The 13,141-nt window shown below is 39.0% G+C and overlaps 1 protein-coding gene across 3 annotated transcripts; it reads left to right on the forward strand.

Moving 5' to 3' along the window:
- The first annotated feature begins 1,646 nt into the window (after positions 1 to 1,646).
- Positions 1,647 to 9,331, forward strand: LOC137398877 (endoplasmic reticulum chaperone BiP-like). Of its 3 annotated transcripts, none has more exons than XM_068085049.1 (11): positions 1,647 to 1,696; positions 2,021 to 2,280; positions 2,364 to 2,595; positions 2,885 to 3,019; positions 3,117 to 3,353; positions 4,007 to 4,225; positions 4,427 to 4,606; positions 5,243 to 5,429; positions 5,585 to 5,799; positions 6,128 to 6,397; positions 8,919 to 9,331. In XM_068085049.1, exons 2-11 carry the CDS (start codon positions 2,153 to 2,155, stop codon positions 9,081 to 9,083), a joined length of 1,968 nt encoding a protein of 655 aa, XP_067941150.1. In that variant the 5' UTR covers positions 1,647 to 1,696; positions 2,021 to 2,152; the 3' UTR covers positions 9,084 to 9,331. The 3 variants fall into 3 exon arrangements, with proteins under 3 accessions (XP_067941150.1, XP_067941148.1, XP_067941149.1); XM_068085047.1 differs by lacking the exon at positions 1,647 to 1,696 and adding an exon at positions 1,698 to 1,778; XM_068085048.1 differs by lacking the exon at positions 1,647 to 1,696 and adding an exon at positions 1,714 to 1,774.
- Positions 9,332 to 13,141: the final 3,810 nt, after the last annotated feature.

The raw sequence follows: 13,141 nt of genomic DNA on the forward strand, positions 1-13,141 counted from the left end.
CCAAAACTAGTGAAGTTTCGGTTGACCGTGGTGATTTATGAACAAATAATAAGTTAGTAACGGTACGGCAACACGTAACAAAATTTCCGTTGGTTCTAACCAAAATCACGAAATGATTGAAACACACAGAATTATTTTGCGCTGCTAGAATCGTGCTAACGAGCACGATCTCAGCAGCTTTTGCAATTAGTATAGTCAAAGAGACGTATAATGACACACAATAGTAAAAGTATAAGTGCAAATCAACATAGTACACACGATGCAATTGCTTAAATTGCGTTATTGAATGTATTTATTGTTTGGACGCTATAGCTACAATTTGTTTATTTTTTAATTATATTTCCTTTTTAGCAGCAAAAGTTTTGTGGTAGAGAATGTCGACATCTCTAGCGCAAACAAGTCAGTTGCATCGTATTTACTATGATAACTTTCTGTAATAATTTTCTTGTGTGTCGCATTATGTTTTCGGACTACGTATATCTTAAAATTTGCTAAAGTCGTGTTTGCTAACTAATAATAGCGCGACTTAGACAGTTACATCGTGTGTTCTATGTTGAAATGCTTCAGTATTTTTATTGTGTGTCACGGTACATGTCTTGGACTATACTAATTGCTAAAGCTGCTAGAATCGTGCTCGCTAATAATTTGTTTAATCTGTTAAAAGCGTTTCGTCGACGAACTCGGTGGGCATGCACAGCTCAAATAATTCTGTGAATTTTGACCGATTAATTCTGCGTTTTTCGTGATTTCGGCCAGAACTCCGAACCAACGAAAAATTCGTTACGTGCAGCCGTACCTTTAGTAATCCTATTTACGCAATCCTCGTCACCTACATTGGTAAATGGTCGTCTCGTCTGTCACTTAAATATCCCTGTCGTCGGGTCGTCAGAATCGTCACAAAACATGGGAGGACCCCCTATTATATTATCGTTACAATTTTATATCATTAAAACACTGTAAAAATCTGTACAGGAACAATTACACTGTAGATTGTATTTATACACTCTCAAATATTAACCTTTTATCTTGGCTCGCAAAAAGGGGCATTTTTCTGTTTTTGCATTATTTTTAATCAATAAAGAGTTTATCATCATCGATGGGAGGGGTGAAGAGAAGATGGGTTAGTCTGCAGTATGAAGTGATATTTTGAAAAACTTCCGTCTGCTGGAAATAGCTTTCATGTTCATTACTGAGATTTTTGCTCAGCACATCAATGATTAATAGAATGTTTGCCCCTTTCAGCCACTCTAATTCAATCTTATTTCTTAATTTTTTATTGCGTATGTCTAAAGGCAAGACAATCGGTCTCTTTGAAATGAAGCCGTTCCACTAACATATATGTGTAACATCAACGTGAGGATAGCAGTGGCAATTAACAAATCTACACGTATCATAGCCTTTTGCGTGAATGTATTAAATTTTATTATCGCTTTACGTGACGTTACAGCGTGGAAATTCATCAACGGGTAGTCGGTTTAACAGATACGTAGCTTGCTATCTAACAGCTTTTATTCGCTGTCAGCATAGCCACTAAACGGCCTTGACATCGCGGAAACGAATTACTTGCCCACGTGTGATTTTTCTTTAGCCGACCAATAATAAACGGCCAAATCACCTGCGCTGGCCAATCATCAATGTACACGAAACCCACGCCGGTATTAGATATATAGAGAGCGAGCATTACATTCATTCATTGGTAAGTTTTGTAAACTAAACGTTTTCCTTTCAATTTACCACCGATAGTACATTCTGTAGAAGATATCGTAACAACCTTGTAGGTATGCTTTATTTCACCTTGGTAATATTCAAAATGATTTTCTTGTTTTTTAATAAAACCAAGTTGTTCACGTATGTCGTGACAGTTTCCGTTTATTTCATAAACGTGGTTGCCTGTTACACATAACCTTATGCAGTTCAAGCACCTTGGCTAAACCTAATTGGAAGTATGTCTGCTTTTTCGTTATGTTATTTTGTGTGATTGTTTTGCTATTCCTATTTTAATTTATACTGTGTATTTCAGGGCATCGCAGTTGGAGTGAGATATATATCTTCAACATACCTTCATTTCTCCACGGTACAGCAGAATCTGACACAAGACAACCAAGAGTGTCAAGTACACAGTATCGTCAACAAAAAACTGTTAATAAATATAATGAAGCGGTCGTTGTTATACGTCTGCTTTTTAGGCACACTCTTGTTGGCTTCCGTGCGATCGGAAGAAGATGAAGAGAGTGAAGTAGGAACAGTTATTGGAATTGATTTAGGAACTACATACTCATGGTGAGTGATGTTTTTCCATTCATACCAAATATACACACTCCTGTTTTTGACAAGTTTCATAATTATGATTTATAATTTTGTAGTGTTGGCGTATTTAAAAATGGACGAGTGGAAATCATAGCGAATGACCAAGGAAATCGAATCACACCATCCTATGTTGCATTCACTGCTGAAGGAGAACGATTGATCGGAGATTCTGCTAAGAACCAGCTTACGTCCAATCCTGAAAACACTGTTTTTGATGTGAAACGAATGATTGGCAGAACTTGGGATGACAAGAGTGTGCAACAAGATATCAAGTACTGGCCTTTCAAGGTAGCTTTTCGCATGCCAATTCTAATTTCTAATTCACATTCTAATTTTCACGAAATTCTAGGAGCATCATCAATCTTTGTTAGGTTGATAAATTGCATATCTGCGCATCTAATTGTAGCTTGCTGTTAGGCTTTCATCCATGAGAAAGAACTCACATAAAAGGAGTTGAAGTGATGCGTAGGATATTTATTTCAACCCAATAGTAACAGCTATTAAATGGCTGTTTCTATTGGATGGAATATATTACTAACTGTATTACTAAGTCTACTAAATGCATTCGTCTGCTCAGGTGAAGGAGAAGTCATCTAAACCTCACGTAGAAGTGAAAGTAAATAATGAGGATACCCTGTTCGCTCCCGAAGAGATATCTGCTATGGTATTGACCAAAATGAAAGAAGTTGCTGAGGCTTACCTTGGTAAAACTGTAAGTACATCCATTAGCTGGTCTTCAATAAGAAAATTCGTTATTGATTTTGCTGTTTTGTCATAGAAAAAAGTGATGATGGTTTTGGTCATTACAGGTGACACACGCCGTGGTAACAGTGCCTGCCTACTTCAATGATGCGCAGAGACAAGCCACCAAGGATGCTGGAACCATTGCTGGTTTGAATGTCATGCGAATTATCAACGAGCCCACTGCCGCCGCCATTGCTTATGGGTTGAACAAGAAGGAAGGCGAGAAGAACATCTTGGTGTTTGATCTTGGTGGTGGTACTTTCGATGTCTCTTTGCTCACAATCGACAATGGCGTTTTTGAGGTAGAGTTTTTGCTCACTGCCTCTATTGTTGTGTCTTAGACATTTATGAGCTCTGTTAAGGCTGGTTTACACTATATCGCCGATGGTCAGCATTTCCCTTTCGGCGTCCATCTTCGATTATGTGAACCGTGAATTGATGGCAACGACGAAACATTGTGGACAAGTTTGGGAAGGTTTGCAGCTGTCAAACTTTCCTGACCTTTTGCCGAGCATCGACGACCGCCTTTCAAATGTCGCGGATAAAGTGATTCATTCATATCCGTTTATGATAGTAGCTGCGAGACTAGTTTTTGATTTTAGCACGCGAAAACAAAGATTTTTTTGCGAACATTTAAAAAGATAAATGAATACACGTAGTATTTCCTGATGCAAATGTGGATGGGTTTGTGATAATTTGAACATCGTTATCATCAACGATCACCGAAGTATTGTGGCATCTTGCCGAAATATGGCGATAGTGTGAACCAGCCTTTAGAAGGCTATTTTTGGCAAGCAATGTTATGCCCGAGACTTGAAGGATGTGGAACTTTTGACTTGAGTCGTACATGAGATTCTCTTCCTAGCTAAATCATAATATCTGACTTGTTGGTTTGCGTGCTGCGTGGTGGTTAGGCTAATATTCAGTGATGTAATGCAAGGACTCAATGTTGTAGGTGGTTGCCACAAACGGTGACACACATCTTGGTGGAGAGGACTTTGATCAGCGTGTAATGGAGCATTTCATCAAGATGTACAAGAAGAAGACCGGTAAGGACATACGAACTGACAACAGAGCCACACAGAAGTTGAGGAGAGAGGTTGAGAAGGCAAAGAGGGCTCTCTCGGCTGCCCATCAAACCCGTGTGGAGATTGAGAGCTTCTTTGATGGAGAAGTAAGTTATCCACATGCTTTGCGCGTTAACTTGACAAGTTTTGCCAATTCAAAAGAACTTGAGCATATATTTGCAAGTTAGGGATTATTGGCCAACTTCTGGTTATATATTTGTGTAATTTTGATTCTTGTGTTCTCTTGGAGCAAAACACCTTAAATATTTTTTGCTTGCTGGCCATGATGTGTAGGATATTCCTTACAGGATTTCTCTGAGACCCTAACTCGAGCAAGATTTGAGGAGTTGAACATGGACCTGTTCAGATCAACTCTGAAACCTGTAAAGAAAGTGCTTGAAGACGCAGATCTGACGAAGAAAGACATTGATGAGATCGTGCTTGTTGGAGGCTCCACAAGAATTCCCAAGGTTCAGCAACTTGTTAAGGTAACAACTTGTACTTCTCTTTTTGTTTAAACTGTAGAACCTGTATTTGAACGCCACTTTAAAAGTGTTAAAGAAAAAACTGTAAGGCTTTGAAATTAGAAAACACGACTTCGATATGCCATAACAATGGCTGCCATTACTTCTTCCGGTGTTCCTGAAGAGAATTTGCATTGTTCATCCAAACGTGTTGAAGTTTTCAGGTAAAATTGCAAACTGCATTATGAACGAATCCGAAGACAATGAATCGGATTTAGACCTTAGTGACTTCGAATCGGAGTGTATTTCTGATTATTGTGACAATCGATCTTCTCAGGCACACTGTCACTAAAACCATGGCAACCACTACAGCAACTACAGCAACAGCGAAAGAATTGTTATTGATGTAACCGAATAATTATTAGTATGATTTTGTGGACACTTTTCTACCGATCACTTTCTATTATGGGTTCGTAAAGATCAAGAATGTCAAATAGAACTGGTGTTCAAATTAAGGCGACGTTCAAATTGAGGTTTTATAGTAGATTTGCTTATACTTGCTATGCTTTAGATGGTCTGCAATCAATCCGACATCTGCTGACCATAACTGGAATGCTTTGCCAATTGCTAGATTGTTTTAACCGCTCCATATTTTTGCAGGAATTTTTTGATGGCAAAGAGCCAAGTAGAGGAATCAACCCAGATGAGGCTGTAGCATATGGTGCTGCAGTGCAGGGTGGAGTATTATCTGGCGCAGAAGAAACCGGAGATATTGTACTACTCGATGTGAATCCTTTGACCATGGGCATAGAGACTGTTGGAGGCGTCATGACTAAACTTATTCCAAGTAAGCACATTCTTTGATACTTTACGATCTTATTTTTTATTGGCTCTTTATTTATGCCATATTAAAATGGACAAAATAGTACTTTTCAGCCTTTCTGCGCTCATATGGATATGATTCGGCCTCTGAACATCATGCTATCTTTTGATCTTCCACAGGAAACACTGTCATACCAACGAAGAAATCTCAGATATTCTCCACTGCTGCTGACAACCAGCCAACTGTGACCATTCAAGTGTTTGAGGGTGAGCGACCGATGACCAAGGACAACCATCTGCTTGGAAAGTTTGACTTGACCGGCATCCCTCCTTCCCCTAGAGGAGTGCCTCAGATTGAGGTTACCTTTGAAATTGATGTTAATGGCATTTTGAAGGTAAGCCACTTTCATTATCCACTAAACAATGTTTTTTGTAACTATGTAAATTCGCCAATGCAATCCACGGTAAAAATGATACATGAAGATGTGTTACAGTGGAGAATTTGTAACTTTTGTAAATTGAGTGATGTAATTTTAAACAGTGGATATACTTGTTAGAACATTGTCTCTGCTAGCATGTTATTACCATTGTATAGGTTGTCATACCATTGCATAGCTCACAAACATGCTGGCACACTGATAACATTTCATCACTGTAAAATTTCATCAATTTCTTCTTGTTGATTTTTATTATTAGTTGATGAATTTGTATATTTTATCCTAGGTATCTGCTGAAGATAAGGGTACTGGCAGCAAGGAACAGATCACTATCAACAATGACCAGAACCGACTTTCTCCTGAAGACATTGAAAAGATGATAAATGATGCGGAAAAATACAGCGATGAGGATAAAAAGGTCAAGGAAAAGGTGGAGGCGAGGAATGAGTTGGAGAGTTATGCGTACTCCCTCAAAAATCAGATCGGAGACAAGGAAAAGCTTGGAGGTAAACTCTCAGATGATGACAAGAGTACCGTAGAGGAGGCTGTTGAAAAGGTGAGAATATGTGCTAAGGTATTAATTGATATCGCTATCCCTGCGCGGTATACATTGATATCGCTATCCCTGCGCGGTATACATTGATATTGCTATACCTGCGAGGTATTAATTTATATCGCTATCCCTGCGCGGTATACATTGATATTGTTATTCCTGCTATGTATACGTCGATATTGCTATCCCTGCTAGGTATACGTTGATATTGCTATCCCTGCGAGATATACATCGATATTGTTATCCCTGCGAGATATACATTGATATCGCTATCCCTGCGAGTTGTACATTGATATCGCTATCCCTGCGAGTTGTACATTGATATTGTTATCCCTGCGAGGTATACATTGATATCGCTATCCCTGCGAGGTATACATTGATATCGCTATCCCTGCGAGGTATACATTGATATCGCTATCCCTGTGAGGTATACATTGATATTGCTACCCCTGCGAGGTATACGTTGATTTTGCTCTCTCTGCGAGGTATACGTTGATTTTGCTATCCCTGCGAGGTATACACTGATATTGCTATCCCTGCGCGGTATACATTGATATCGCTATCCCTGCGCGGTATACATTGATATTGCTATACCTGCGAGGTATTAATTTATATCGCTATCCCTGCGCGGTATACATTGATATTGTTATTCCTGCTATGTATACGTCGATATTGCTATCCCTGCTAGGTATACGTTGATATTGCTATCCCTGCGAGATATACATCGATATTGTTATCCCTGCGAGATATACATTGATATCGCTATCCCTGCGAGTTGTACATTGATATCGCTATCCCTGCGAGTTGTACATTGATATTGTTATCCCTGCGAGGTATACATTGATATCGCTATCCCTGCGAGGTATACATTGATATCGCTATCCCTGCGAGGTATACATTGATATCGCTATCCCTGTGAGGTATACATTGATATTGCTACCCCTGCGAGGTATACGTTGATTTTGCTCTCTCTGCGAGGTATACGTTGATTTTGCTATCCCTGCGAGGTATACACTGATATTGCTATCCCTGCGAGGTATACATTGGTATTGCTATTCCTGCTAGGTATACATTGGTATTGCTATCCCTGCGAGATATACATTGGTATCGCTATCCCTGCGAGGTATACATTGGTATCGCTATCCCTGCGAGGTATACATTGGTATCGCTATCCCTGCGAGGTATACATTGATATCGCTATCCCTGCGAGGTATACATTGATATCGCTATCCCTGCGAGTTATACATTGATATCGCTATCCCTGCGAGGTATACATTGGTATCGCTATTCCTGCTAGGTATACATTGATATCGCTATCCCTGTGAGGTATACATTGATATTGCTACCCCTGCGAGGTATACGTTGATTTTGCTCTCTCTGCGAGGTATACGTTGATTTTGCTATCCCTGCGAGGTATACACTGATATTGCTATCCCTGCGAGGTATACATTGGTATTGCTATTCCTGCTAGGTATACATTGGTATTGCTATCCCTGCGAGATATACATTGGTATCGCTATCCCTGCGAGGTATACATTGGTATCGCTATCCCTGCGAGGTATACATTGGTATCGCTATCCCTGCGAGGTATACATTGATATCGCTATCCCTGCGAGGTATATATTGATATCGCTATCCCTGCGAGTTATACATTGATATCGCTATCCCTGCGAGGTATACATTGGTATCGCTATTCCTGCTAGGTATACATTGATATCGCTATCCCTGTGAGGTATACATTGATATTGCTACCCCTGCGAGGTATACGTTGATTTTGCTCTCTCTGCGAGGTATACGTTGATTTTGCTATCCCTGCGAGGTATACACTGATATTGCTATCCCTGCGAGGTATACATTGGTATTGCTATTCCTGCTAGGTATACATTGGTATCGCTATTCCTGCGAGGTATACATTGGTATCGCTATCCCTGCGAGGTATACATTGGTATCGCTATCCCTGCGAGGTATACATTGGTATCGCTATCCCTGCGAGGTATACATTGGTATCGCTATCCCTGCGCGGTATACATTGGTATCGCTATTCCTGCTAGGTATACATTGATATTGCTATCCCTATGAGGTATACACTGATATTCCTATCCCTGCGAGGTATACATCGATATTGCTATTCCTGCGAGGTATACATTGATATCACTATCCTACTAGGTATACGTTGATATTGCAATCCTGGTGAGGTATATACGTTGATATTGCAATCCTGGTGAGGTATATACGTTGATATTGCAATCATGGTGAGGTATATACGTTGATATTGCAATCCTTGTGAGGCATATATGTTGATATTGCTGTCCCTACGAGGTATGCACTGATATTGCTATCCCTTTTGCGGCATATTTGGGAGATTGGGAGTATCACTCAAAATTTCACACTGGTGAAATATTTTTTACGTTTTTGTTTAACATGTAAATGATTTAACAGACCGGTGGTTTTTATAATTGTATTCGAAATGCAATTTCAAGTCGGTAGCAAGCTACTTGGTATTGTATTGAGTGATATATTACAGGCTATCTCTTGGCTTGACTCGAATTCTGATGCTGACACTGAGGAGTTGAAGGAGCAAAAGAAGGAGCTGGAGGAGAAAGTACAACCCATTATCAGCAAAATATATCAAGGGCAACCAGGCAGTCCTCCACCAGAGGGTGATGAGGATGAGCATGACGAATTGTAGATAGCCAGTGATCTCTAGAACTGTGGGCTCCATTCCGACCTAGCCTTGTTATTATTTAATGCTATTGTTTATGTACAGATCTTATATGCATAGTTGTGTAATGGTATAGTTGAGCATATGTTAAACGAAAAATAAAGTATTTGCAATATTCTTATGCCTACACGTATATGTTCTGTGATAAATAAATACTGCTGGTACCTAGTTTCCAGTTACTAATAAGTAATAAAAGTGCTTTATTATTGACGTTATTTTGTTGACAAATAATCTATGTGAATTAGCACTGGCATTGAAAATACAAAATTGAAGTAACATTTGAATGGTTATGCTCACTTTGGCAGCTAACCATCACAGTAAACACTGAAGTGACAAGCAGCACTCCGTAGTTCTTGATATTTTTGAGCAATTTACACTATTAAAATGTGAAGCACTGCCCAAATATTTTTAGGCTCAATATATGCCATACAGCGTACATTAAATATAGTGGCAGTATTTAAGAGTAGGAGTTGTGCTATGAGTCTGGTAATTGGGCAACTCCAAAAATTTTAGTGTGCTTCTCTAGGAAAAAGAGCAAACTGCAATGTGTTTCCTCAACATGTTGAATGCAGCTATTTAAAAAAAACCTAATTAGTCCAAGTGTTCGTCAGAACATTCATTTTTTATAATGATTTCGGAAACACAACGTGATGACAAGCTGGCAGCTTACATTTTGGTCTGACATTCTAAAGTTTGCCATCTTTGTTAGTAATGCCTGAGAGAACTAAAAATATAGGGGTCTATTCAGTTTGGCCTGTTTGAAACCTTAATTTAAATCAAATGCAAACTGCTGAATTTCATCATTTTTAGAAAGCACAAGTAATAGCAATTGTTTTGCAATGGTGTCTGCCATCTAATGCGAGTAAGGCCTACTTGATCAGTAAAACAAGAGACAAAAACTGAATAAAAGTTTTCAACATCAGTTTTTGAGCTAAAATCAACCTATACTTTTAGCATTACTTTTCTGATAGTCACTTACGAAACATATCTTTCTTTCTGATAGGCTGGTCTATCCCCTGCCCTTCTTAAACAAGAAAATTATGTTGTATTTTTTTTGCGTTTTTAAGTCCATTGCTACTTCTATACTACACACCTAGTTTATAGCTTGGTAGGTAAATGAAATAGCCTGTGAATCGTGTGAGCTTTTAGAGTTTGGGGCTGATGCCTTAGTATCTAGGTAATATTCACACAATTATGCTGAGATAAGAGCATTTGGCTAATTTTTAAAATGGTTAACGTTAAAGTGTTAACAAAGATCAGTGATTTAGCAATCTCGGTAGCTGTAAGTCTTTTTCAAACTTTTTACAGTCAGTTCTTCCTTTGTAAAACAGATTATCATGCATTGCTTTTTATCAAAATGCTGTAAAAGGGAGGATGACTCCAACATTTTCACTCAGGTACTTTTTATTAGGGTTCAATGATAAAATGACTCCAACATAATGTTGAGCAACCCTCAGTTATTTCTTAGCATATATTAGTGTTGGGCCGGTATCTGATTTAGTGCTGGATTTGATATCCTTGCACTTTTTTATCGGTTTTACCGTTATCGGTGTCCTCAGTATTTACCATCTTCGGTATCCTTTGCCAACTAAAAAAGTTTGATATTGTCGTTCGGAATATGGTTTTCAGTGTGTGTTTAAACTTTAAATGGCTTAAAGTTTAATGATTTAAACTTTAAACAGCTCAAAGTTTAATGGTTTAAATCATAACTGTCTCGAACAACTTTTATCGTTGTACAAAAAGTAGCCTGTGCAAAAAACATTCTTTAGTCAGCAGTATATTGTTACGGCAAAGAGACTCGTTTTAGAAAGCCAAAAAAAAAAAAGAAAGATGGAAATATAAGTTTCATGATAGATGTTTTTATTGTTTATTCTATTAAAAAATATAGTTATTGATACAAATGTTATGTATAATAGAGAACAGATAGATAATGGCAAGGGGCTCTTTTTGTTAAATATACTGAAACAGTTTACAAGAATCTTACTATCACATATTGTAATCTATAATTGCATAAATATTATATAACAATATATGCCATATATTGTTATATAATATTTATCAGTAATTTATCATATGTGGCTTGTCTTGTCAGCACCCCTCAAAGTTTGACAGTGTATAAGGCATTGGCACTAAAAGACACCTTAGAGGAAAGGCTGTAGATAGAGCCAGGCACCACTAATTGTAGATTGATAAGGCTCGCACTTGACTCTGACTGGTTCATAACCACAGCTAAAACAGGATGTTGATAGGAATCACGGAACTGTCATCAGAGCTTATGCCTGAATTCAGTAATGAACATCATGTTTGTAGGCAGATGACAAAAGAAGCTAAAATCTTACTCAGAGCGTAATGTTAAGGTTCTTGATTCTATAGGGAATTTTGCCGACTTTTTACATTGCTGACTGAACCGGTTGAAGCAATGCTGTCTCTCAGATTCATCAATGCAATCTTCATAGTAGTGTCTTTGGTTAAAGATTTGAAGTTTTCCCCCTTTAACCTTTACCCTTTAACCTACTAAGTTTTCCGATGCAAGATGCTTTAAGTATATTATAAATCACAGTTATGACAAATAAACGTTCTTTCTTTTCCAATTGCTTTTTTATAGAATTTGCAACTTGCCCCTTTTACTAACAATTTTTCAATTCAAGTCTCAGTTGTTGGATTCTAATCCCAGTTGTTCGATTTTACTCCCAGTTGTTCGATTATACTTATAATTGATACCTTCCACTACTGGATGGTCACTCGCACTACTAACTGGTCCCTTGTACGACTAACTGGTCACTTGTATTACTAACTGGTCACTTGTACTAATAGCTGGTCACTTGTACTACTAGCTGGTCACTCGTACTACTAGCTGGTCACTCGTACTACTAGCTGGTCACTCGTACTACTAGCTGGTCACTCGTACTACTAGCTGGTCACTTGTACTACTAGCTGGTCACTTGTACTACTAGACAGTCACTCATACTACTAACTGGTCACTCTTATTACTAGCTGGTCACTCGTACTACTAGCTGGTCGCTTGTACTACTAGCTGGTCACTTATACTACTAACTGGTCACCTCCACTACCAGCTGGTCACTTGTACTTCTAGCTGGTCACTCGTACTACTAGCTGGTCAATCGTACTACTACCTGGTCACTCGTACTACTAGCTGGTCACTTGTACTACTAGCTGGTCACTCGTACTACTAGCTGTTCACTCGTACTACTAGCTGGTCAATCGTACTACTAGCTGGTCACTCGTACTACTAGCTGGTCACTTGTACTACTAGCTGGTCACTCGTACTACTAACTGGTCACTCGTACTACTAGCTGGTCACTTGTACTAATAGCTGGTCACTCGTACTACTAGCTGGTCACTTGTACTACTAACTGGTCACTCGTACTACTAGCTGGTCACTTGTACTACTAGCTGGTCAATCGTACTACTAGCTGGTCACTTGTACTACTAGCTGGTCGTTTGTACTACTAGCTGGTCATTTATACTACTAACTGGTCACCTCCACTACCAGCTGGTCACTTGTACTACTAGCTGGTCACTCGTACTACTAGCTGGTCACTCGTACTACTAGCTGGTCACTCGTACTACTAGCTGGTCACTTGTACTACTAGCTGGTCACTTGTACTACTAGACGGTCACTCATACTACTAACTGGTCACTCTTATTACTAGCTGGTCACTCGTACTACTAGCTGGTCGCTTGTACTACTAGCTGGTCACTTATACTACTAACTGGTCACCTCTACTACCAGCTGGTCACTTGTACTTCTAGCTGGTCACTCGTACTACTAGCTGGTCACTTGTACTACTAGCTGGTCACTCGTACTACTAGCTGGTCACTTGTACTACTAGCTGGTCACTTGTACTACTAGATGGTCACTCATACTACTAACTGGTCACTCTTATTACTAGCTGGTCACTCGTACTACTAGCTGGTCACTCGTACTACTAGCTGGTCACTCGTACTACTAGCCTGTCACTCGTACTACTAGCTGGTCATTTGTACTACTAGCTGGTCACTTG

The sequence above is a fragment of the Watersipora subatra genome, chromosome 6 (genome assembly GCF_963576615.1).
Source record: "Watersipora subatra chromosome 6, tzWatSuba1.1, whole genome shotgun sequence".
Classification (NCBI taxonomy): Eukaryota; Metazoa; Bryozoa; class Gymnolaemata; order Cheilostomatida; family Watersiporidae; genus Watersipora; species Watersipora subatra.